General features: G+C 44.9%; 1 protein-coding gene and 1 non-coding gene across 3 annotated transcripts in view; one reads left to right on the top strand and one right to left on the bottom strand.

The window, feature by feature from the left end:
* The window catches only part of LOC139550300 (serine/threonine-protein kinase STK11-like), a 37,581-nt gene that overhangs the window by 3,682 nt on the left and 7,350 nt on the right, over nt 1–26,549 (top strand). Inside the window, exons 3-10 of one of the 2 annotated variants that reach the window (XM_071361109.1) lie at nt 4,393–4,476; nt 6,044–6,133; nt 6,867–6,999; nt 7,690–7,826; nt 8,539–8,666; nt 18,490–18,547; nt 20,755–20,948; nt 22,486–22,701. In XM_071361109.1, the coding sequence (XP_071217210.1) occupies nt 4,393–4,476; nt 6,044–6,133; nt 6,867–6,999; nt 7,690–7,826; nt 8,539–8,666; nt 18,490–18,547; nt 20,755–20,948; nt 22,486–22,679 (1,018 nt within the window). In that variant the 3' untranslated portion in view covers nt 22,680–22,701. Of the gene's footprint in view, nt 1–4,392; nt 4,498–6,043; nt 6,134–6,866; nt 7,000–7,689; nt 7,827–8,538; nt 8,667–18,489; nt 18,548–20,754; nt 20,949–22,485; nt 22,702–26,549 lie in introns of both variants that reach the window. The other variant, XM_071361110.1, reaches the window with a different exon arrangement.
* Nucleotides 21,545–21,620, bottom strand: trnaa-ugc (transfer RNA alanine (anticodon UGC)). The gene has a single exon. It is a non-coding gene; the product is annotated as a tRNA-Ala (tRNA).

Below are 26,549 nucleotides of genomic sequence, written 5' to 3'. Positions count from 1 at the left end.
TGTCGGTTTTCCCTACGGTGTCTCCCTACAGTGTTGGTTTTCCCTACGGTGTCTCCCTACAGTGTCGGTTTTCCCTACAGTGTCGGTTTTCCCTACGGTGTCTCCCTACAGTGTCGGTTTTCCCTACGGTGTCTCCCTACAGTGTCGGTTTTCCCTACGGTGTCTCCCTACAGTGTACGTTTTCCCTACGGTGTCTCCCTACAGTGTACGTTTTCCCTACAGTGTACGTTTTCCCTACGGTGTCTCCCTACAGTGTACGTTTTCCCTACGGTGTCTGCCTACAGTGTCGGTTTTCCCTACAGTGTCTCCCTACAGTGTAGGTTTTCCCTACGGTGTAGGTTTTCCCTACAGTGTCTCCCTACGGTGTAGGTTTTCCCTACGGTGTCTCCCTACAGTGTAGGTTTTCCCTAGGGTGTCTCCCTACGGTGTCTCCCTACGGTGTAGGTTTTCCCTACAGTGTCTCCCTATAGTGTAGGTTTTCCCTACAGTGTAGGTTTTCCCTACGGTGTCTCCCTACAGTGTAGGTTTTCCCTACGGTGTCTCCCTACAGTGTAGGTTTTCCCTACGGTGTCTCCCTACAGTGTAGGTTTTCCCTACGGTGTCTCCCTACAGTGTAGGTTTTCCCTACGGTGTCTCCCTACAGTGTAGGTTCTCCCTACGGTGTCTCCCTACGGTGTCTCCCTACAGTGTAGGTTTTCCCTACGGTGTCTCCCTACAGTGTAGGTTTTCCCTACGGTGTCTCCCTATGGTTTTTCCTACATATGACTGACTATCGTCCCCCCTGTTAAAAGTGAACTACACTTTGTTTGCATTTCCCCCTCTTCCAATACAGCCCCCTCCTCTTCCAATACAGCCCCCTCTTCCAATACAGCCCCCTCTTCCAATACAGCCCCCTCCTCTTCCAATACAGCCCCCTCTTCCAATACAGCCCCCTCCTCTTCCAATACAGCCCCCTCCTCTTCCAATACAGCCTCCTCTTCCAATACAGCCCCCTCTTCCAATACAGCCCCCTCCTCTTCCAATACAGCCCCCTCCTCTTCCAATACATCCTCTTCCAATACATCCTCTTCCAATACATCCTCTTCCAATACAGCCCCCTCTTCCAGTACATGGCAGAGCCATAGTTGAAGATGTAAAGGCCTGCATCAGTGCAACCCTTCTTTCCATGATGAAAACACAGTAATGTTCTCCATTACTGTTCACTCGTCTCATGTTTGTTTTGTTTATCCGAACTCACACGTTGCTCATTCATATTGGGCTTTCATTCTTACAGTGTAGGACAGATCCATGTGTTTAAATATATGGCTTTGGTATGGGCTTACCCCTCAGCCCTCCACTGGTTTTATTCCCAGCATCATTGTGACCCAGAGCCACATATTTAAACGTCCTCTCTAATGGAGACTGAAGTTGTACGCCCGTTGTTTATTTCCTTGATTGTTCTCTTTCTCTCTTCTTTCTCAATTCAAATGGCTTTATTGGCATGGGAAACATTGTCAAAGCAAGTGAAATAGATAATAAACAAAAGTGAAATAAACAAACATTACTCTCACAAAAGTTCCAAAGGAATAGACATTTCATATTCTCTCTCCTCAGTCTCTTTCTATAAATAGTTTTCCTCTCCATCCTACCTTTCACAGGGACAGCCAAGGTTTTAATCACACAATGGACTTTATTTAATATTCTCCTGTGATGTGCGAGCTAACTGTCAAATGATTTCCCACTGAGGGAAAGTGTTTAGAGAGATGGATGAGCAACTTAGTTTTGGTTGCTTTATTGTAAATCGCAGGGTCTCAGTACATATTTGAGGCTTTTTTGTAGAAAACCTTTGCTGTAACAGTGCACGTTTTATTGGTTTGGGTTGCATGTTCTGGTTTGGTTTGATTCAAGTACTCTTTTGAATGTGGTTACACTGACTTGATTATGTTAAAATGTTGTCTAGGCTACCCACTGCCAGTGTTATGGAGAATGCAATGCTCTGTCTTGCATTATACTCACACCCTCTTTATCTAAGCAAAGCTTGGCCTGATACTAAGCCACCTCCTGCGTGTCAGGGTGTGAGTTGTTGTGTAGCCTACATGCTGGAGTTTCTCAGTGTTTTGGTGGAAACAGACCAGTACGTCTGTAATATGTGTGTGCATGTCTGTGTAGGTGGGCCCTATCCTATGGGTTTGAGCCTGTGTGAGAGCCATCCTTAGCCTTATAAGGCTCTGGATGCCACAACAGTACTACCCTTAGCCCCTGTCCTCTCTCTCTACACTCACAGCAGCCATCGCATAGCTTACCTGTGTGCCAAACACTTCCTTCTTACACTGCCCGGGGTTGCCACACTATGACCACTCCTGTTGCTTGGGCAACGCCTCCGGAATGCTGAACCCTGGTTTGGAATGCCACACACGCACATCCCTCTGGACTAGAACTCCTGAGTGGGGGAGGTGTGTTCATTGAGTGATTTCATTGAGTGACTAGCATGTAAAATTCAACAAGTTTGTCATCATAGAGAATTAACCGAGAAGGTAATGCAGCTGTAGAATGTAGCCGAAGCCATGTCGAAGCTATTTTTGTAGTCAGTCGATAAATAGTAAACAAGTTTTGTAAAAGTGCAGGTTTCCGTCCTCCTGGACCATCCCACAGAGGGATATTGGATCCACTGCAGATAGACTCTCTCTATGCAGCAGACACAGTGCTTTTAGACAGCAAAAAGCTGACACTCTGATTTCTGTATTTTCCTAGAGAACAGCAGGGCTGCTCACTCTTGTTGAATGTTTTTAACCTTGAATGGGATAGATGATGCTGCAAAGGTTTATCAATTGCCTTTTTAGTACTAGGAAGTGAAGTGACCACAATTCTCATACACATAGGCCTATAGTTACAGCACCGATGGTCAAGCAAAACAATAACTCATTTTGATTGGTCGTGCTGCTCTTTACTAGTGACTGAAGTTCGTTTTCTTTTACCTGTCTTTTACATGTTCTCCATGACATGTGTGCAATACATTCTCTTTTGCAATAGTGTTAGTCCATTTTGATGTGTGTGGCAGTGTGCATGTGGGATGTCTCTCTGACTCTGTCGGTAGTGATGCAGTAGTAGTGTGTAAAGCAGAGGACTGGGCCAGCCTGTGACTGCAGGCTAAGATGACACAAACGGACACCGTACAGAGTGAGCTACAGTACAGTGTATAGATTGTGTGAGAGACTGACAGTTCAGACTAGAGAAAGAGGGTGTGTGTCCTACAGTGGGGTCCCCCCTCATTATTATTATTATTATTATTATTATTTTAATGGAACTCAGTCTGGCTTTAAACTTACTCTTGAAAGTTGTAATAGTAGAATGCACAAAGTGCAATCTAGAAATTGTGTAGTGTATCACCAGTTCCTCTTGTCATGTCCATCATTACAGACCTCAGAGAGATTTCTAGTCAGGAAGGTGCACATCAACTAGCCCATGTTAACTGACATTTTAATTATTTAGTTTTTTTAGCCCATAGATATAGTTGTAATTTTAGTCACTCAAATATCCCATGAATACACATTAGACATGGCAATATGTATAGAATTGCAGGAAATAAGCTTTAAACCTGCTAAATTCTCTCCACTAACTACATGGGTGTGAACAGTGAGTCATGAACAGTGCTTGTGCCCATAGAAATAGATGTGGTGCGTACAGGGGGTGTTCCCCAATGCTGGAAGGGGGGCCCCGAGTGGGAAAGTTAGTGAATCTTTGCCCTACATGGCGCTTCAATACACCGTGAGCATCCCCATGCTGTGCAGTGAAACGCTGGCTTAATTCACTTATTACAAGACGTAAGATTTACCGTAAGAGGAGAAAATGTACTCATGAAAATTCCCTTTCAAATGTAGCCGGCATTTCCTTCCTTCCCATTTGAATGGCATGGTTAATTTTAAACACCGAGAGGATTCATTTTAAAAACCAGGCCGGGATGTTCTCTGTGATCTAGACTAAAACATATACACACTGCTGTGTGTGTGTGTGTGTGTGTGTGTGTGTGTGTGTGTGTGTGTGTGTGTGTGTGTGTGTGTGCGCGCGCGCCCTTCATGCAGTGGCTGTATTCATTAGTGGCAGGCAGGCAACTCTGTAGCAGCTCTCAGATGAATGTGGAGTCTCCTGGGGGTTTGTCGTGGTGGTGCTGGGGGGTGACTCTAAACTCCCTTTCCAAGGCCTGTTTACAGATGTGTGTCTATACTGAGCTTGTTGCTATAGCCACCCTAATGCGTCATTCCCGTATCCTTTCTCATTTATTTTTCAGATTTGTGATATTTAGGCAAAGACTGTAAAGTCACTCTGTTCATCTTACAATGTGATTTTAATTTGTTTTATTTCACCAATGTTTTTGTTGTGATGGATGGTTGAATTTGTAACTTGTTTGTGTTTCAGGGAGATCCAGCTGCTCCGGAGACTTCAGAACAAAAATGTCATCCATTTGGTGGACGTGTTGTACAATGAAGAGAAGCAGAAAATATATTCTTTCTTCCTGTGTGTGTGTACATTTTAAGCACCATTAGTGTGTGTGGAATGTTTGTAAATTGATGAGGGTGGAAAGATTTCCTTATGAATTGTCTACTCCCCTACTTCCTCTCTGTTGAAGTAAACTCTGACACTGTGCAGGCTCTCCTAGCTGTGTGTGTGCCCCTCTATCCTGCAGCAGTGGAGAGAATCTTGATGCAGACATAACTAAGCAGCGAATACTGTCATGACCAGGCATTGCCTGTCTGCACATGCTCTTACTCTTCCTTTCTGTCTGCACACGCTCTTACTCTTCCTTTCTCTGTCTGCACACGCTCTTACTCTTCCTCTCTCTGTCTGCACACGCTCTTACTCTTCCTCTCTCTGTCTGCACACGCTCTTACTCTTCCTTTCTCTGTCTGCACACGCTCTTGCTCCTCCTCTCTCTGTCTGCACATTGCTCTTGCTCTTTCTCCCTATCTTACATTTACATGTTAGTCTTTTAACAGATGCTCTCATCCAGAGTGATTTACTTAGTGCATTCATCTTAAGGTGGCTAGGCGAGACAACCACATCAGTCACTCTATTCTGTATCATCCCACTTCTCTTCCCCTACCATATCTACCTAGAGGTTTTCTTGCTAAGATGATATCACATTGATTATGAGCCAAACGATTATACAGCTGCAGCCAAATATATTGGCACCCTTGCACTTTTCTTAAAGGGATACTTCGGGATTTTGGCAATTAATGATATACTTCCCCAGAGGCTCTTTAGTGTAATGACTGAAAGGCTATAGACTTCCAGTCATTTCTCTAATGCTAGTTAGAATTTGAGCTAACGCTAGATAGCGACTTCTTTCAAACTGCACGAGACATAAAAATGGTATCCAAGAGTTCATCTGCCTCTGGGGAAGTAAATAAAGAGCTTCAATGCCACAATCCAGAAGTATGCCTTGTAATAATTTGGTCACCACACCTTGTTAATGGATTTTCAACAAGGCAGAAACACATTTTTCTGAACTTTAATTGGCACCCCAGAGATGGTACTTGGTTGCACAGCCTTTTGCCAACATATAACTGCCAACAAATGCTTCTTGTAGCTGTCAATGAGCTTGCTGTGTACCTTCTAGCTTTTCTACTTTTCAGCAGCAGATTGCTCTGCTCTAGTTCTTCAATGTTTGAGGGTGCCCTCCGACTGCTGTTTTCAGATCTCCACAGGTTATGTATAGGATTGAGATCTGGACTTTCACTGGCCACTCCAGAAAAGTGCAAAGGTCCCAACTGCCAATATTTTTGTCCGGAACTGTATCTTGTTTTTGCCTTTTATACATTTTTCTTGTTCAAAGATAACTCGAATTGCTACTTGCTTAAATCCTTGAAGAAACCCACCTAAACAAATAAAACGAGACATATTTAGTTGATTTCCCACTCTGAGCCAGTAACTTTAAATGCATTATGTACAAGGAAAATGTATTTCCTTTTCTGTTGTATTTTAATGGCTGTTTAATATGGCAGTTTGTTTAGTGTGTAAATGCTTCTCATTGGTGTGTTTTGAGAATTCCCTTGACTCCCTGTCTCACGTATATGGTGATGGAGTATTGCGTATGTGGGATGCAAGAAATGCTGGACAGCGTCCCAGAGAAAAGATTTCCAGTATTTCAAGCTCACGGGTAAGTTTCTCACCAGCTCGCTCTATCCTCTCGCTCGCTCTCGCTCTATCCTCGCTCTCGCTCTATCCTCTCGCCCCTCGCTCGCTCTCGCTCTATCCGCTCGCTCTCGCTCTATCCTCTCGCGCTCTATCCTCTCGCCCCTCTATCCTCTCGCCCCTCTCTCGCTCTATCCTCTCGCCCCTCTCTCGCTCTATCCTCTCGCCCCTCTCTCGCTCTATGCTCTCGCTCTATCCTCTCGCCCCTCTCTCGCGCTATCCTCTCGCCCCGCGCTCTAGCCCTGTCCCCCCGCTCTCTCGCTATCCTCTCGCCCCGCTCTCTCGCCCTATCCGTTCTCTCTCTTCCCACTGCTATTATTAGTGTGTGCTTCTGTGCAGAGTCTACTCCCAGGCTAAGTTTAGTGCCAGTATCCAGCAGGACTGCAAACCTCTCCATTGCAGGAATACCTGGTCAATGGACAAATCCCCAGCTGTTAGATGACTGGTGCAGATAGGGAGGTTACACTGATTTTATAGCCACACATTTGAATAAAACACATTAGATTGCTTGGATTGATACGTCATGTAGGGCTGAATTCACACTCTTGTAAATCACTGATGTTGAGGGATTTATGCAAAATAGAAACGTATGCACAGATCTCAAGTTAGGATTCACCATAGAGCTAATGTAGTCTGTCTGTCATGTGTCTGTGTCTTCTCTGTCTGTCTCTTTCTCTGTTTGTGTGTGTCTCTCTCAGGTACTTTTTACAGCTGTTAGATGGTCTTGAATATTTGCACAGCCAGGGAATCGTTCACAAAGACATTAAACCAGGGAATCTGCTGCTGAACACCGACGGCACGCTCAAGATCTCAGACCTGGGCGTGGCAGAGGTGAGATCAAATATAATTTACCTCTATTACCAACTATTAGGGACATACAGGTAACTGCCAAAATAAAGGAAACACTAGTAAATGAGGGTTCTGGTGGCTCTGTTCTGGTGTGGGGTCTGTTTTCCTGGCATGGTTAAGGTCCACTCAACCGCTTAGAGGGCAAGGTAAACGCCAATAAATACACAGCCATTCTGAGTGATCACCTTCAGCCCTATGGTGATTAGTTTCTATCCTGATGAGTGGTTTCTTCCAGGATGACAATGCCCCCACAGGGCACAAGTGGTCACTGAATGGTTTGATGAGCATGTAAACCATATGCCATGGCCGTCTGTCACCAGATCTAAACACTTATAGGAGATTCTAGAGCGATGCCTGAGACAGCGTTTTCCACCACCATCAACAAATTATGGAATTTCTCGTGGAATAATGGCGTCGCATCCCTCCAATAGAGTTCCAGACACTTGTAGAATCTATGCCAAGGCACATTGAAGCTGTTCTGGATCATGGTGGCCCAACGCCTTATTGACACTTTATTAGGTGTTTCCTTTATTTTGGCAGTTACCTGTACATGTTCTTAACTAAAGTGTGCAGACGGCATTCTTCACTCTCTCTGATTGCTCATGATGATTGTGAGCTTATTCTTTCTCCCTACCTCGCTCTTATATATATTCTTCCCCCTCTCTCCGCCAGGCTCTGCACCCGTTTGCGAAGGATGACACGTGTCGTACAAGTCAGGGCTCGCCAGCGTTTCAGCCCCCCGAGATCGCCAACGGCCTGGACACGTTTTCAGGGTTCAAAGTGGACATCTGGTCTGCAGGCGTCACACTGTGCGTAATGGCTATTGCACTGTCCACGCCCCCCTCTGACCATGACCCCCAGCCCCCCTCTGACCATGACCCCCAGCCCCCCTCTGACCATGACCCCCAGCCCCCCTCTGACCATGACCCCCAGCCCCCCTCTGACCATGACCCCCAGCCCCCCTCTGACCATGACCCCCAGCCCCCCTCTGACCATGACCCCCAGCCCCCCTCTGACCATGACCCCCAGCCCCCCTCTGACCATGACCCCCAGCCCCCCTCTGACCATGACCCCCAGCCCCCCTCTGACCATGACCCCCAGCCCCCCTCTGACCATGACCCCCAGCCCCCCTCTGACCATGACCCCCAGCCCCCCTCTGAACATGACCCCCAGCCCCCCTCTGAACATGACCCCCAGCCCCCCTCTGACCATGACCCCCAGCCCCCCTCTGACCATGACCCCCAGCCCCAAACACTTTGTGTTGATCTGAAAGGATGACAAATGATAACAGCCTAGTGTCATCTAGTGCTTTGATGACCATTCTGTTGATCTTCTTTTCAACATCATCCTTTGTGTTCTTACTCATGGAAACCTGAACATTGCAGGGAGTCTTCGAATGGCTTTTGCTATTTTAATTATGATAATTAGTTATACATAGCTTGTGGTCCATTATAAGATAACATGAAGTCTCAAACTCATGGTGTGTAATATCGTGCCTGTTTTCACTTTTCCCTGCCGTAGATACAACATTACAACGAGTCTATATCCGTTCGAAGGGGACAACATCTATAAGCTATTTGAGAACATTGGGAAGGGAGACTACAGTGTTCCTGAGGAGTGTGGCCCCTCCCTGTCAGACCTATTGCAAGGTGAGGCTGACCATGATGACTGACATAGCTGTTCATTCAGCTCATCACTTTACACTGCACTCCGTCAAAGTGGATCACTCCGGTCATGGAGAGCTTTCTTCCAGGTCAACTTCAACGACCCAATGCAGTTCCTCATGGTCTAGATGGAAGATCATCTGAATGTTACTGCTGGGCTGGAGGGGGGAAAACAGCACACTGCTATTTATCCATCCTTCTGCGTTAGTCAGGGGAGTCACTGGACTAGACTGAGAAATGCCCTGTGGCGTTGTCTGAGCTTGTCCAGTAGATGGCACCATGACGTTGACTCTGTCATAATCTGAGGCCTGTAATCTATGCAGAATGCATTAGTGGAATAATAGGGTGTTCTCAGGGCAGGCCTGGTTACAGCTAGATATGTTCACGCTTTTCTTGACCTAATTCTCCTAACCTGCCATGTGAATTCTCCTAACCTGCCATGTGAATTCTCCTAACCTGCTGCAAAGAGTTACTTCTGCTAGCCTAAACCGGCGTGTCTGCCCTGAGAACAGTGTAACACGATACTCCATAACCTGCACTCTATTGAAATTCCTCTGCACACTCTTCCATTGATATAGGAACAGCAGTGGACTATTAAAATGGCCTCGGCAAAGGACAGATGTATATTCACCTAACCTCTGCAGTCACTAAACTAGCTCCACTGCTTGTAGCCCTGCACTTAAAGTTGTGACTATGCATGGGCATACTGTACAACCACAGACAATGAGATTTGGCCTTGGGGACTTCAGTGATAAAAGGGATATTTTATTCAGAGAAGAGGAATGTAAGGACACCTTGTGGTGCAGTCTAGATGCTTCGAAGTGAAATAAACTAGAAATGGTACGCTGGAAACCGAGAAATCATATATTTATTTATTTTTATTGGTGTTCAGTAAGATCTATTTCATCCTTGTGACATGTAGAAGTGTGTATGCACAGTAGTATTTTTATTACATTAAAAGCCTCAAAGTAGTGATTATCTAGGCATGCTAGAAAGGACTGAATCACTTTCTAACCACAGGCACAGTTGATCTGATTGGTATTGAAGGGATTAGGGCATTAGGTTAATAGCAATGAGTAGCGTAGGAGTGGGTAAAGGTTTTCCTCTGAAGCAGAAGAGCCTTGCCTGCAACGCTCATCATAGCTTTCCAATAAGACCCACACACATCTTGTGAACGAGACTAGATTCAGAATGGAATCGTTTTCATCGTCAAACTTCTTTCTAGTCAAAGCAATGCTTGATCTACAATGAAAGCTTATCAATAGTCGTAGAAAACGGGTTTCTGTTGCTTTAGGCAGCTCTGTCATTGACTGCGGAGGTCCATTTCCTCTTGACGTGTGTCGTATGTATAGGTGTGTGTCTGGTGACGCAGCCCAGGTCTGAGAGCTAGCCTGCAATTACCGTCTCTAAAATAAGCTCCCAGCCTGGCACAAAAGGTGTCCTTCAGCACGCCCATGAATACCATCAGCACGCATGGCGTACTTCAAATGTACAATGCATTAAGCGCTGCATCACTGATGACGCAGAAGTATTTATTTATTTTTTTTACCCCTTTTTCTCCCCAGTTTTGTGATATCCAATTGGTAGATAGTCTTGTCCCATCGCTGCAACTCCCATACGGACTCTGGAGAGGTGAAGGTCGAGAGCCGCGCGTCCTCCAAAACACGACCCTGCCAAGCCGCACTGCTTCTTGACACACTGCTCGCTTAATCCGGAGGCCAGTTGTACCAATGTGTCGGAGGAAACACCGTACACCTGGCGATCGTGTCCGTGTGCATGCGCCTGACCCGCCACAGGAATTGCTAGTGCGTGATGGGACAAGGACATCCCGGCCGGCCAAACCCTTCCCTAACCCGGATGACGCTGGGCTAATTGTGCGTCGCCTCATGGGTCTCCCAGTCGCGTCCGGCTGCGACACAGCCCGTTATCGAACCAGGAGCAAAAGTCATTTTTGAAGATGTGAATTACTGCTTTAGTGTAGGCTAGCGTTGAATATTTTCCCGGTATTTTAGAAATGTTCCATCCCGAGAATAAATAACTTTTCTCAGAGGTAAACCGGTATTTCCCAACAAAACCGGAAGTGTCATTCAAAAGCATTATAAAGCATATAAATATATTTGGATTTGATTAGAGCTTTGATCAACATGAACATTCAAGTTGGTTGCTAGCTGAGCCTGATGAACCATATATCAAATACATTTTTTGAGCCCTACATAAATGACATTGTAATGAGCCCAAGCCCAGATGATTGTACAGTTATCAAATACATATATGATATAGGCTGCTACACATAAACTGTATTATATGGACTGAAATTAGACCCATCATTCAAACCATAATAAAGTAGGGAGAGAACATGTGATTCTGGTGCAGCAAAGTTACAAGTATAGGCTAGCAAATTTGATTTTAAATGTGGAAATATATGGCCTATTTTTATAATTAATAGGCTGACCCATATTTCCCCTAATGTTATTAGCTACCTCTTTCTCTCTCTGTTGCTTCATTCCTTCCTCACTTTCAACAGTTTAAATTAAATATGTTTTGTCGTCCTTATCTTAATCATTCTAATGACATCAATGAATAATATAATTAGATGCAGAAGGCTTTCACTTCTCATCACGAAGATTGATTGAATGGTTATGGCTCTGAACAAATAACTGCTATAGCCTATACCCATCATGTGTCCGCTCTTCTTTGAAACTACCTGTGAGTTCTATTGGCTGCTGTATTCAACATTCAGCAAAAAAGAACTTGCGTCCCTGTTCAAATAGTCTTGGTGTAAGAAATGCTAAAAAAAAGAAAGTCAAGCAACCTATAGCTTTTCTTACATGAGACTGACTGCAAGAGCTAAGGAGAGGCCATGGGAGAACAGGTGCTTGCATGTTGCGTAAGAGACAGAGGCTACAAGTCAGAAGCTTATTATTCATAGCCCATTATTAATTAGCTAAATATAACGTTAATACTGCATAGAATGTATTACCTGAAATAGGTAGGCTAGGATCTCGCTCTCTCGCGCTCGCCCTCTCTCGCGCTCGCCCTCCTATACACACAGTCACAAGTTTGGACACACCTAAGTTTTTTTTAAATTTAACATTGTAGAATAATAGTGAAGACCTAAACTATGAAATAACACACATGGAATCATGTAGTAACCAAAAAAGAGTTAAACAAATCAAAATATATTTGAGATTCTTCAAAGTAGGCACCCTTTGCCTTGACAGCTTTGCACACTCGGCATTCTCTCAACCAGCTTCATGAGGTAGTTACCTGGAATGCATTTCAATTAAAAGGTGTGCCTTAAGTTAAATTGTGGATTTTTTTTCCTTATTGTGTTTGAGCCAATCAGTTGTGTTGTGACAAGGTAGGGGTGGTGTACAGAAGATAGCCCTATTTGGTAAAAGACCGAGTCCATATTATGGCAAGAACAGCTCAAATAAGCAAAGCGAAACGACAGTCCATCATTACTTTAAGACATGAAGGTCAGTCAATCTGGAAAGTTTCAAGAACTTTGAAAGTTTCTTCAAGTGCAGTCGCAAAAACCATCAAGCGCTATGATGAAACTGTCTCTCATGAGGACCGCCACAGGAAAGGAAGACCCGAAGTTCATTAGTTAAATGCACCTCAGATTGCAGCCCAAATAAATGCTTCACAGAGTTCAAGTAAGACACATCTCAACATCAACTGTTCAGAGGAGACTGAGTTAATCAGGCCTTCATGGTTGAATTGCTGCAAAGAAACCACTACTAAAGGACACCAATAATAAGAAGAGACTTGCTTGGGCCAAGAAACACTAGCAATGGACATTAGACCGGTGGAAGTCTGTCCTTTGGTCTGAGACCAAATTTGAGATTTTTGGTTCCAACCGCCGTACCTTTGTGAGACGCAAAGTAGGTGAACGGATGATCTCCGTATGTATAGTTCCCACCGTGAAGCATGGAGGAGGAGGTGTGGTGGTGCTTCGTTGAAGACACTGTCTGTGTTTTATTTAGAATTCAAGGCATTACTACCACAGCATTCTGCAGCGATACGCCATCACATCTGGTTTGCGCTTAGTCCCACTATCATTTGTTTTTCAATAGGACAATGACTCAAAACACACCTCCAGGCTGTGTAAGGGCTATTTGACCAAGGAGAGTGATGGAGTGCTGGATCAGGTGACCTGGCCTCAACAATCACCCGACCTCAACCCAATTGGGATGAGTTGGACCGCAGAGTGAAGGAAAAACAGCCAACAAGTGCTCAGCATATATGGGAACTCCTTCAAGACGGTTGGAAAAGCATTCCAGGTGACTACCTCATGAAGCTGGTTGAGAGCATGCCACGAGTGTGGAAAGCTGTCAAGGCAAAGGATGGCTACTTTTTTTGGTTACTACATGATTCCATATGTTATTTCATAGTTTTGATGTCTTCACTATTCTACAATCTAGAAAATAGTAAAAATAAACTTGAATGAGTAGGTTTCAACTTTTGACTGGTACTGTGTGTGTGCTTTCAGACGCCTTCACTTTTTCCACATTTGCCTTATTCTAAAGTTTTATTAAATTGTTTTATTTCCTCATCAATCTACACACAATACCCTGAAATGACAAAGCAAAAATGGGTTTTAGAGCAAATTTATTCAAAATAAAATACTACCACATTTACATAAGTATTCAGACCCTTTACTCATTACTTTGTTGAAGCACATTTTGGCAGCAATTACAGCCCTGAGTCTTTAATTGCGTATTTGGGGAGTTTCTCCTATTCTTCTCTGCAGGTCACCTCAAGCTCTGTCAGGATGGATGGGAAGTGTCGCTGCACAGCCATTTTCAGGTCTCCAGAGATTTTCGATCGGGTTTAAGTCCGGTCTCTGGGTGGGCCACTGAGAGACATTCGGAGACTTGTCCCAAAGGCACTCTTGTGTTGTTGGCTTTGTGCTTCGGGTCGTTGTCCTGTTGGAAGGTGAACCTTTGCCCCCAGTCTGAGGTCCTGAGCGCTCTGGAGTAGGTTACTTTGCTCTTTCCCTCAAACCTCAATCCTGACTAGTCTCCCAGTCCCTGCCGCTGGAAAATATCCCCACAGCATGATTCTGCCACCACCATACTTCTCCGTAGGGATAGTATTGGCCTGGTGATGAGCGGTGTCTGGTTTCCTCCAGACGTGACACTTGGCATTCAGGCCAAAGAGTTCAATCTTGGTTTCATCAGACCAGAGAATCTTGCTTCTCATGGTCAGAGTCCTTTGGGTGCCTTTTGGCAAAGTCCAAGCGGGCTGCCATGTGCCTTTTTACTGAGGAGTGACATCCATCTGGCCAGTCTACTCTAAAGGACTGATTGGTGGAGTGGTGCAGAGATGGAAGGTTCTCCCATCTCCACAGAGGAGCTCTGTCAGAGTGACCATCGGGTTCTTTGTCACCTCCCTGACCAAGGCATTTCTGCCCTGATTGCTCAGTTTGGCAGGGCGGCCAGCTCTAGGAAGAGTCTTGGTGGTTCTAAACATCTTCCATTTAAGAATGATGGAGACCACTGTGTTCTTGGGGACCTTTTTAATACTGCAGAAATGTTTTTGTACCCTTCCCCAGATCTGTGCCTCGACCCAATCCTGTCTTGGAGCTCTACGGACAATTCCTTTGACCTCATGGCTTGGTTTTTGCTCTGACATGCACTGTCAACTGTTTGGACCTTTTTTATATAAACGGGTGTGTGCCTTTCCAAATCAAACTTTATTTGCCACAAGTGTAGACTTTACTGTGAAATGCTTACTTACAAGCCCTTAACCAACAGTGAAGTTCAAGAAGAAAATATTTACCAAGCAGGCTAAAATAAAAAGTAACACAATAAGAATAACAGTAATGAGGCTATATACAGGGGGCACCGGTACCGAGTTGGTGTGCAGGGGTACAGGCTAGTTGAGGTAATCTGTACATGTAGGTGGGGGCGAAGTGACTATGCATAGGTAACAAACAGCGAGTAGCAGCATTGTACAAGGGGGGGTCAATGTAAATAGATTTTTATGAATTATTCAGCAGTCTAATGGCTTGGGGGTAGAAGCTGTTAAGGAGGCTTTTGGTCCAAGACTTGGCACTCCGGTACCGCTTGCCGTGCGGTAGCAGAGAACAGTCTAACTTGGGTGACTGGAGTCTCTGACAATTTTATGGGCTTTCCTCTGACACAGCCTATTATATAGGCCCTGGATGGCAGGAACCTTGGCCCCAGTGATGTACTGGGCCGTTTGCACTACCCCCTGTAGTGCCTTACGGTCAGATGCCGAGCAGTTGCCATACCAGGCGGTGATGCAACCGGTCAGGATGCTCTCGATGGTGCAGCTGTAGAACCTTTTGAGGATCTGGGGAACCATGCTAAATATTTCCAGTCTCCTGAGGGGGGGGAAACCATTTTGTCGTGCCCTCTTCACGACTGTCTTGGTATGTTTGGACCATGATAGTTCGTTGGTGATGTGGACACCAAGGAACTTAACTCTCAACCTGCTCCACTACAGCCCCATCGGCCCGCCTTTTCCTGTAGTCCACGATCCGCTCCTTTGTCTTGCTCACAATGAGGGAGAGGTTGTTGTCCTGGCACCACACACTGCCAGTTCTCTGACCTCCTCCCTATTGGCCGCCTCATCGTTGTCGGTGATCAGGCCTACCACTGTTGTGTCGTCAGCCAACTTGATTTTGTTGGAGTCGTGTTTGGCCACGCAGTCGTGGGTGAACAGGGAATACAGGAGGGGACTAGGTACACACCCCTGAGGGGCCCCAGTGTTAAGGATCAGCGTGGCAGCTGTTGTTGCCTACTCTTACCACCTGGGGGTGGCAGGTGTCCAGTCCAGGATCCAGTTGCAGAGGGATGTGTTTAGTCCCAGAGTCCTTAGCTTAGTGATGAGCTTCGTGGGCACTATGGTGTTGAACGCTGAGCTGTAGTCAATGAATTGCATTCTCGCATAGGTGTTCTTTTTGTCCAGGTGAGAAAGGGTGGTGTGGAGTGCGATTGCGTCATCTGTGAATCTGTTGGGGTGGTATGCGAATTGGAGTGGGTTTAGGGCGTCCGGGAGGATTCTGTTGATGTGAGCCATGACCAGCCTTTCAAAGCACTTCATGGCTATGGACGTAAGTGCCACAGGGTGGCAATCATTTAGGCAGGTTACCTTCGCTTCCTTAGGCACAGGGACTATGGTAGTCTGCTTGAAACATGTAGGTATTACAGACTTGGTCGGGGAGAGGTTGAAAATGTATTGACGCTTTGCTTGTTTGATGGTTCATCTGAGAGCATAGCGGGATTTCTTATAAGCGTCCGGATTAGTCTCCCACTCCTTGAAATCGGCAGCTCTAGCCTTTAGCTCGATGCGGATGTTGCCTGTAATCCATGGCTTCTGGTTGGGATATGTACGTACAGTCACTGTGGGGACAACGTCATCGATGTACTTATTGATGAAGCCGATGACTGAGGTGGTGTATTCCTCAATGCCATTGGATATTCCAGTCTGTGGTACCAGAACAGTCCTGTAGTGTAGCATCCGCGTCATCTTACCACTTCCGTGTTGAGCGAGTTACTGGTACTTCCTGCTTTAGTGATTGCTTGTAAGCGGAAATCAGGAGGATAGAATTGTGGTCAGATTTGCCAAATGGAGGGCGGGGGAGAGCTGTGTGTGGAGTAAAGGTGTTCTAAGATTTTCTTTTTTTACCCCTGGTTGCACATGTGACATGCTGGTAAAAATTTGGTAAAACTGATTTAATTTTGCCTACATTAAAGTCCCCGGCCACTAGGAACGCCGCTTCTGGGTGAGCATTTTCTTCTTTGCTTATGGCCTTATAGAGTTGGTTAAGAGCCGTCTTAGTGCCAGCTTTGCTTTGTGGTGGTAAATAGACGGCTACGAATAATACAGATGAGAACTATCTTGGTAGATAGTGTGGTCGACAGCTTATCATAAGGTGCTCTACCTCAGGTGAGCAATACCTTGAGTCTTCTTTAAATATTAGACATCGGGCACCAGCTGTTATTGACAAAAAGACACAACCCCACCCCTCGTCTTACCAGATGTAGCGTCTCTGTTCTGCCGGTGCATGGAAAATCCCGCCAGCTCTATATTGTCAGTTTCTTTGTTCAGCCATGTCTCTGTGAAACATGAGATGTTACAGTTTTTAATGTCCCGTTGGCAGGATAATCTTAATAGTAGGTCATTTTTTATTTTCTAACGATTGCACGTTAGCAAGAAGAATGGAAGGCATTGGGAGTTTACTTGCTTGCCTCTGGCTTCTCAGAAGGATCCCCGATCTGCGTCTCCTTTTCTGACGACTTTTCTTCATGCAAAAGGCGTGGATCTGGGCCTGTTCCAGTGAAATCAGGATATCCTTCTCGTTGGACTAGTTAAAGGAAAAAGTTTACTCCCCGCGGACTGGAAGAAACACTTTTCTGATATCCATAAGTTATTTTCGGTCATAAGAGACGGTAGCAGCAACATTATGTACAAAATAAGTTAAACAAAACGCCCCAAAAAATAACAAGATTGCACAATTGGTTGGGAGAATGTAAAACGTCAGCCATTTTCTTCGACACCATCTTTTGTCATGTCCACCACAGGTGGACTCCAAGTTGTAGAAACATTTCAAGGATCAACTCAATTTTGAGTCTCATAGCAAAGGGTCTGAATACTTTCTGTTTTTTATTTTAAATAAGTTTGCTAATATTTCTAAAAACCTGTTCACTTTGTCATTATGGGGTATTGTGTGTAAATGAGGATTTAATATATGTTTTTTTGGATTCATTTTAAAATAATGCTTTAACCTAACAATGTGGGAAAAGTGAATGGCTCTGTATACTTTCGGAATGTGCTGAAGTTTATCAATCTAGAACAGGATCTATTTTGGATGCAATTTTAATGGAGTTGGAGAGGGAGAAAGACTGCGAGAGTGCTCACACGTGCAATGATATTCGAGTGATGGGCTGTTTTAACTCTGCAGCTGCAATTAAAATAATTATTATCTTTACAATTGTTAAAAAACAAGGTGATCCCCGAAATCCAGATGGAGATTGGTAAATTAGACACACATTCGGTCTTTATAGTACTGTAGAATCAGCTGTGCTGAAGCAAATGTAGGCCTACCTGTTATAAAAAGGGAAAAGAGACCATGATAGGTCTACATGCATTGTGAACTGCGCTCCAGAGTGAGATGAGCTGTCTCCCCACCCTGAGCGTTGATTCACCATACAGAGGCTGTAGAGAAGCCAGATTTAGACATTGCATATCATTTAACAGTTCCATTTCACGTCATGCTGTTCATATAAATAATTGATTATAATTTACTGGTTTCTCGCAGTTATTTAACCCGGGAAAAAGGTTTTGGGCGGTTAATCTCGGTTAAAGGGTTCCCGCCTTTCAGCCCTAGTGTAGTCTAATCAATATATGAGAGAGATCACATTTATTATTTCTTTGTTGCAGCACTGTGGGAACCTTTATTGTGGCATTTTACGATGCTCTAGTGACATTTTGTTTTAGTATTTGTATTGTGGGCAGTTCATGTCTCCATTGTCTGTCCTGGGATAGCCTCCACCTTCGTAGCTGGCCACGGCGTAGTAAGTATGGAGAGAAAGATGGGCTGTAGTAAGGATGGGGAAATGCAGATCCTTATAGGGCTGTTAGTGCTTTGATTCGGCGTAGGGAGTTTGATTCAGCATAGGTGATAGGTTCCCTGTTTCTTGGCGTCTCCTAACAGATGTGGTATACAGTGAAATGTGTTCTCTTCCTCTATAGAATACATCTATTCCCCCCGTTTCTTCTCTGTTCTCCACCACTCCTCTGTTCTTACATTCTGCTTGTTTGTCTTTACCAGGAATGCTTGAATATGATCCCGTCAAGAGGTTTTCCATACAGCACATCAGGCAACACAGGTAAGTGACTGAAGTTATCCATGTTGAAAATATACAAGTCTTTACTTCAATTTCTTTCATCTTCTGATTCGATTGAACTAAAATGGATGTCACCCTGACCATGCCACAGTCCATACAGAAGGCTGTGCTCTCTTGCCCTTAGCGATGCTGTGAACCCTGTCACTGTTAATATCAGACTGATCTAGAGTTCCACACAGAGTTAGAATGAATGTGTTGTGATTCTCTGGTTCCACTGCTCTTCCAGCATCAGGGACAGACCGACTGAGACATGAGGCAGCAGATGTAGCAACACTGTTCATATTAATGGCTGGGAATGTAATTACATTTACATTTAAGTCATTTAGCAGACGCTCTTATCCAGAGCGACTTACAAATTGGTGCATTCACCTTATGATATCCAGTGGAACAACCACTTTACAATAGTGCATCTAACTCTTTTAAGGGGGAGGGGGGTTAGAAGGATTACTTTATCCTATCCTAGGTATTCCTTAAAGAGGTGGGGTTTCAGGTGTCTCCGGAAGGTGGTGATTGACTCCGCTGACCTGGCGTCGTGAGGGAGTTTGTTCCACCATTGGGGTGCCAGAGCAGCGAACAGTTTTGACTGGGCTGAGCGGGAACTGTACTTCCTCAGAGGTAGGGAGGCGAGCAGGCCAGAGGTGGATGAACGCAGTGCCCTTGTTTGGGTGTAGGGCCTGATCAGAGCCTGAAGGTACGGAGGTGCCGTTCCCCTCACAGCTCCGTAGGCAAGCACCATGGTCTTGTAGCGGATGCGAGCTTCAACTGGAAGCCAGTGGAGAGAGCGGAGGAGCGGGGTGACGTGAGAGAACTTGGGAAAGTTGAACACCAGACGGGCTGCGGCGTTCTGGATGAGTTGTAGGGGTTTAATGGCACAGGCAGGGAGCCCAGCCAACAGCGAGTTGCAGTAATCCAGACGGGAGATGACAAGTGCCTGGATTAGGACCTGCGCCGCTTCCTGCGTGAGGCAGGGTCGTACTCTGCGAATGTTGTAGAGCATGAACCTACAGGAACGGGTCACCGCCTTGATGTTAGTTGAGAAATAATGGGATCTAACACATGGAAATTATGTTTATGATGCGTTTGATAAAGTTCCAGCTATTACTATGAGCCCTACTATGAGCCCTACTATGAGCCCTACTATGAGCCCTAAGGTGCCACCAGCAGCCTTGAACCTCAGACAATGACATTTTGCCTTGGAGAGACTTCAGATTACTGATCTGTGTGTGTGTTCTTCAGAAAAGAGGTATTTTAGCATACCTTGTGGTGCAGTCTAGCTGCTTCAAAATGAAATGGTACACTGGAAACGGAGAAACCATATAGTTTTTTTTATTGGTATGCGATAATGTCTTTCATCCCTGTGACTTGTCCATATGATCGTAATATCCATTGTGACATTAAAAGCCTTAATTACTGAACCCCAACACGTCCCATCCTAGGCTTAATATTATTATTAGTTACACCGTCCATTTCTGAGGCTCGTAGATACTGACGTGGTGCGCCGATGACGTCAGTGGATTAGAGGGAGAGGAAGAATAGAGGGGGAGGGGGGAGAGAAGCTGTTCAAAGCATGCTGAAATCCATTTTCTCCCTTTCTGTGTGTTCGAGGAGAAGGAGACTGCAGTTTGAGAGGACTCTCTGGGTTTTAACCCTCTTAACTAAAACGAGCTCCAACGAATGCGATGAGACTTTGTTTCCATGGTTACTAATGACAGAGGCATCCTTGTGCTACAAAGGGGTTCTTGACCCTCCTGCAATTTGTGGAGAGAATGAGAGAAAAAGAGGGTGAAAGGGAAAGAAATTAACTTGAGGGATAGAGAGCGGGAGAAAAATAACCTCAATCATCCTCCTCGGCAGCCCTTCTACTGAAAGACCCTCCACAGCTGTCTCTGCTGCCTCATTTAAAGTCTTTATAGCAGCACGATGCCGTGAAGGAAAGCAGACGTAAACCAACCCCATTCGTCACACACTGAAATACACACTCCGTTTCCATATCTGGTTGTGTTGCATTAAAATGTAGCAAGGTGACGGCATATGAATATTGACTTCAGTCATGATACAAACCACTATGTGGGTCAGCCTATTGGCTCGGTATAAGGCTAACCAACTGGCTTACCTAAGTCAGATTTTGTGCCAAGACTAGTTTAGTAACTACTAATACAATAACCCCCTCCCTTCCATTCTCCCTCCAGCTGGGTACGTAAAAAACACCCGCCAACGGAGCCCCCGGTGCCCATCCCAGCCAGCGCGGAGAGCCGGGACGTGTGGCGCAGCATGACGGTGGTGCCCTACCTGGAAGACCTGCACGGCTACACCGAGGAAGAGGACCAGGAGTTCTATGACCAGGAGGATGACATCATCTACACTCAGGACTTCACCGTGCCAGGTAGGCACAGAGAGAAATACTGTGTGACACACACACACACACACACACACACACACACACACTAAAATATGAGTGGGAGTGAAAGAGAGAGAGAGAGAGACACACACACGGCTTCAGTGTGCCTGTTAGATTTCTGTGTTCTCGGTCTACTGAACGGAGTCTGGTGGAGAGCACAGGAAAGACGGGGTCAGAGAGAGGGGTTCAGATGGAGGGAGGATAGACTACAGTCAGAGGATAGATGAGAAGTTTTTAGTGTGTTCCATTTTTAAAAGGCTTGAGGAAGGAGTGTTGCAGTCTTGGCAGGATTCAGTTGTCCTAATACTGTATTCCACTTGTAGGTGACCAGTCTAGACTGTTAAGTGTTGTATATCATATAGCTCTGGGAAAACCCTTCTAATGGAAATGTTACATTTTCCCTCAGTTGTTGCACTGTAGACATTTTTGTCGACAGTTGCACTCCTAAATCAATAAATAATCCTCTTTGCTGAGTCAGTTGGTTATAATGGCTTATGAGGATTTAAACATTTAACATTTGAGTAATTTAGCAGAGGCTCTTATCCAGAGCGACTTAGTAGTGAGTGCATACATTTTCGTACTGGTCCCCCGTGGGAATCGAACCCACAACCCTGGCGTTGCAAACGCCATGCTCTACCAACTGAGCCACACGGGACCGTCATCCGTGCAGAATTCTGAACTCCTTAGCTAGACTTTTCTTCTTTCATAAATGTGTTGCTAGGCAACAAGGGAACTGATAACATAATGGCAGTAGTCCTTGTCGCTTTGAAGCTTGATGACCTACAAAAAAAAACATTTTCAATGGCACCACAGAGCGCTTGAATGGCAGTGGGTGAATGCATCTAATAATAGCTTAGTGTGGGAGTATGAATGGTGATTCCAGGCACCACTCTCCCACCCACACACACTCACTCAACAGTCAACACTAACTCATAACATTAGCTCAGAGCCACAATCTCTGTCTGTCTGCTAAACACACCTTAAATAAGGTGACATTTCATAGTTGGCACACAGCTTTGGTGTTTTTAATAATGTCACTTAATGTCATTTAGTATCTGTAAATGTATTGAGAAAAAACAACTTTAAAAGGGTACTACTGTGCAGACACGACTCCATTACCACTCTGATTGGTTCTCTTCTTACCATCTGCTCTCACTGGCCCAATCGCCATTGATCTTTTGACCCGACTGGTCCGAAAGATCAATAGATGAAATCTGATGAAGCAGTCAGTCACTCAATGGATTTTCTGGTGGGGTTTTCTTTTGACAATGTTTTGTCCCCCAGTCTTTATCTGCTTTGATATTTTAGTGCTATTGAGGAGGAAGAGTTTTATTCTAAAGGTCTCGTCTCTCTCAAAACATGTTTTTATAAATGAGCTTTCTACATGATGAAAGCTGTAGATTATATGAAGGTGGTGTGTGATTGCCTCTGCAGATGTTCATGATGGTTGTGTCTCCGTCCCTGTGTTTGTGTGTGACTGTGTTCTGTGTTGACCGGCCTATATTCTCTCTCTGTCCTCCAGGGCAGGTACCAGAGGAGGACTTGGATGAGGCTGAGGTGGATCTGAGCCGGGCCCAGGCCAAGCCTGTGTGTGTAAACAGAACGGAGAGCAAGGACAAGCCAGAGCGCAGGTCCTCCTCCTCATCCAATCCCTCCCGCAAAGGAGTCTCCACAGCCAGCAAGATACGCAAGTTCTCTACCTGCAAACAGCAATGACCACACCTCAACAACCCATCTGGTGAGAAGGGTGTGTGTGTAGGTTTGTGTGTCGCAAGGTTATTGTAGGAAATGAAAACTAATCATGAAAAAACTATTTCGTAAACTGAAATAAAATAATTAACAAACCTGTTTGGAAACACTACTGGACTACTTTAAATCCAACTAAAATAAAAAACATCATGAATTATGTTCAGTTGAAGTTTCCCCTGAACTTCTGGGAAACATCCAATGGGGTTTTCAAGCTATTTAAAAAATAAATAAAAAATGTGTATATATATTCTGAATCTGGCGGGTAAATGCTTCCAGGTGATAGGCCTATTTGAAACATCCCTATCTTGTGCATCACTCACTAGCTATTACGTGCTAACGGGGAAGTAATCTGCTAGCCAAAGGGCGAGCGTGGAGCGTGAACAATGGCGACAGCAAACCCTAAACCACCAGTGGTCAGTCGACCATATTTCTATTACCAGTCTAGGCGCTAATCCTTTTAAATCAAAGTCCCATTGAGATTGATTTTCTCATTTAAACTAGGGCTGTCAAAGTTACCACATTAACACGTACGTGACAGGTTTATCAGCGGAAACTTTTATCCTTCAATGCACGGAACCTTTTTTTAAGCGCACATGTTTCCGCACTGACCCTTTTTAAGCGCAGAACGGATCACAGCTTCAGCACAGATGGAACAATGAGCCAGATATTTCACCGGATGTATAAATGTGAAGCATCTAGTTGGCGTTTCCTCTCTCTACCAAATATGGTGATAAAAGGAAGCCCAGTGGGAGAAGGTGGAGCCAGATGGATTGTGGCTGACATTCTGTGAATTTTCTCATCGATTAAACATATCCCAATACAGTTTTCTGTTTCCAAAACTAGAATCTGTTACAACAGAGGACTAAGTTTTGTAGATTTTATCCTTTGCCAAAGTAATAACAAAAATGGCGTTCTTTAGGGTTGCAAGGGCGAATTTTAGTTATTGGCGTTCCCTAACAGAAATATGCAAATGCATGCTAGAACGCACCAATAGGATCTCGCTAGCTCTTGCTTGGGTCTGCCCACTATGATTCATTTTCTCCCATTGGAAATGACTGGCTGTGATCTACACTATATATCCAAAAGTATTGGGACACCCCTTCAAATTATTGGATTCGTCTGTCCTCGGTTGCAACACTCACTACCGAGTTTCAAACTGCCTCTGAAAGATACGTCAGCACAAGAACTGTTCGTCGGGAGCTTCATGAAATGGGTTTCCATGGCCGAGCAGCCGCACACAGGCCTTAGATCACCATGCGCAATGACAAGCGTCGGCTGGAGTGTTGTAAAGCTCGCCGCCATTGGACTCTGGAGCAATGGAAACACGTTCTCTGGAGTGATGAATCACGCTTCACCATCTGGCAGTCCGACGGACTAATCTGGCTTTGGAGGATGCCAGGAGAACGCTACCTGCCCCAATGCATAGTGCCAACTGTAAAGTTTGGTGGAGTAGGAATAATGGTCTGGGGCTGTTTTTCATGGTTTGGTCTAGGCCCCGTAGTTCCAGGGAAGGGAAATCTTAATGTTACATCATACAATAACATTCTCGACAATTCTGTACTTCCAACTTTGTGGCAACAGTTTGGGGAAGGCCCTTTCCTGTTTCAGCATGACAATGCCCCTGTGCACAAAGCGAGGTCCATAAAGAAATGGTTTGTCAAGATCGGTTTGGAAGAATTTGACTGGCCTGCAGAGCGCTGGCCTCAACCCCATCAAACACCTTTGGGATCAATTGGAACGCCGACTGCGAGCCAGGCCTAATCACCCAACATCATTGCCCGACCTCACCCTTACTAATGCTCTTGTGGCTCAATGGAAGCAAGTCCCCACAGCAATGTTCCAACATCTCGTGGAAAGTCTTCCCAGAAGAGTTATAGCAGAAAAAGGGGGACCAACTCCATATTAATGTCCATAATTTTGGAATGAGTTGTTCGGTGAGCAGGTGTCCACTTACTTTTGGTCATGTAGTGTACCTTGGGCTAGTAATAGAAATATTTGGCTTCAGTCAATGCTTGCGTCTTTACAAATCAACTTTTATTGGTCACATACACATGGTTAGCAGATGTTAATGCGAGTGTAGCGAAATGCTTGTGCTTCTAGTTTTGACTATGCAGGAAAGTCTAACAAGTAATTTAACAAATTCACAACAATTATACATTTACATTTACATTTAAGTCATTTAGCAGACGCTCTTATCCAGAGCGACTTACAAGTTGGTGCATTCACCTTATGATGTCCAGTGGAACAACCACTTTACAATAGTGCATCTAACTCTAAGGGGGGGGGGGGTTAGAAGGATTACTTTATCCTATCCTAGGTATTCCTTAAAGAGGTGGGGTTTCAGGTGTCTCCGGAAGGTGGTGATTGATTCCGCTGACCTGGCGTCGTGGGGGAGTTTGTTCCACCATTGGGGTGCCAGAGCAGCGAACAGTTTTGACTGGGCTGAGCGGGAGCTGTACTTCCTCAGAGGTAGGGAGGCGAGTAGGCCAGAGGTGGATGAACGCAGTGCCCTTGTTTGGGTGTAGGGCCTGATCAGAGCCTGAAGGTACGGAGGTGCCGTTCCCCTCACAGCTCCGTAGGCAAGCACCATGGTCTTGTAGCGGATGCGAGCTTCAACTGGAAGCCAGTGGAGAGAGCGGAGGAAAGGGTTGAATAAGAATATGCACATATAAATATATGGATGAGCAATGACAGGCAGATGCAGTAGATGGTGTAGAATACAGTATATACAGTTATAGTCGAAGTTTACATACACCTTAGCCAAATACATTTAAACTCCTGACATTTAATCCTAGTAAAAAGTCCCTGTCTTAGGTCAGTTAGTATCACCACTTTATTTTAAGAATGTGAAATGTCAGAAAAATAGTACTGATTTTTCAGCTTTTATTTCTTTCATCACATTCCCAGAGGGTCAGAAGTTTACATACACTCAATTAGTATTTGGTAGAATTGCCTTTAAATTGTTTAACTTGGGTCAAACATTTCGTGTAGCCTTCCACAAGCTTCCCACAATAAGTTGGGTGAATTTTGGCCCATTCCTCCTGACAGAGCTGATGTAACTTAGTCACTTTTGTAGGCCTCCTTGCTCGCACACGCTTTTTCAGTTCTTCCCACAAATGTTCTATGGGTTTGAGGTCTGGGCTTTGTGACGGACACTCCAATAACTTGACTTTGTTGTCCTTAAGCCATTTTGCCACAACTTTGGAAGTGTGCTTGGGGTCATTGTCCATTTGGAAGACCCAATTGAGACCAAGCTTTAACTTCCTGACTGATGTCTTGATGTTGCTTCAATATATCCACATAATTTTCCATCCTCATGATGTAATCTATTTTGTAAAGTGCACAAGTCCCTCCTGCAGCAAAGCATCACCACAACATGATGCTGCCACCCCCGTGCTTCACGGTTGGGATGGTGTTCTTCGGCTTGCAAGCCTCCCCCTTTTTCCTCCAAACATAACGATGGTCATTATGGCCAAACAGTTCTCTTTTTGTTTCATCAGACCAGAGGACATTTCTCCAAAAAGTATGATCTTTGTCCCCATGTGCAGTTGCAAACCGTAGTCTGGCTTTTTTATGGCGGTTTTGGAGCAGTGGCTTCTTCCTTGCTGAGCGGCCTTTCAGGTTATGTTGATATAGGACTTGTTTTACTGTGGATATAGATACTTTTGTACCTGTTTCCTCCAGAATCTTCACACGGTCCTTTGCTGTTGTTCTGGGATTTATTTGCACTTTTCTCACCAAAGTACGTTCACCTCTAGGAGACAAACGCATCTCCTTCCTGAGCGGTATGACGGCTGCGTGGTCCCATGGTGTTTATACTTGCGTACTATTGTTTGT

Source organism: Salvelinus alpinus, chromosome 23, assembly GCF_045679555.1.
Source record: "Salvelinus alpinus chromosome 23, SLU_Salpinus.1, whole genome shotgun sequence".
Lineage (NCBI taxonomy): Eukaryota > Metazoa > Chordata > Actinopteri > Salmoniformes > Salmonidae > Salvelinus > Salvelinus alpinus.
This window is presented reverse-complemented; position numbering and strand designations above follow the sequence as displayed.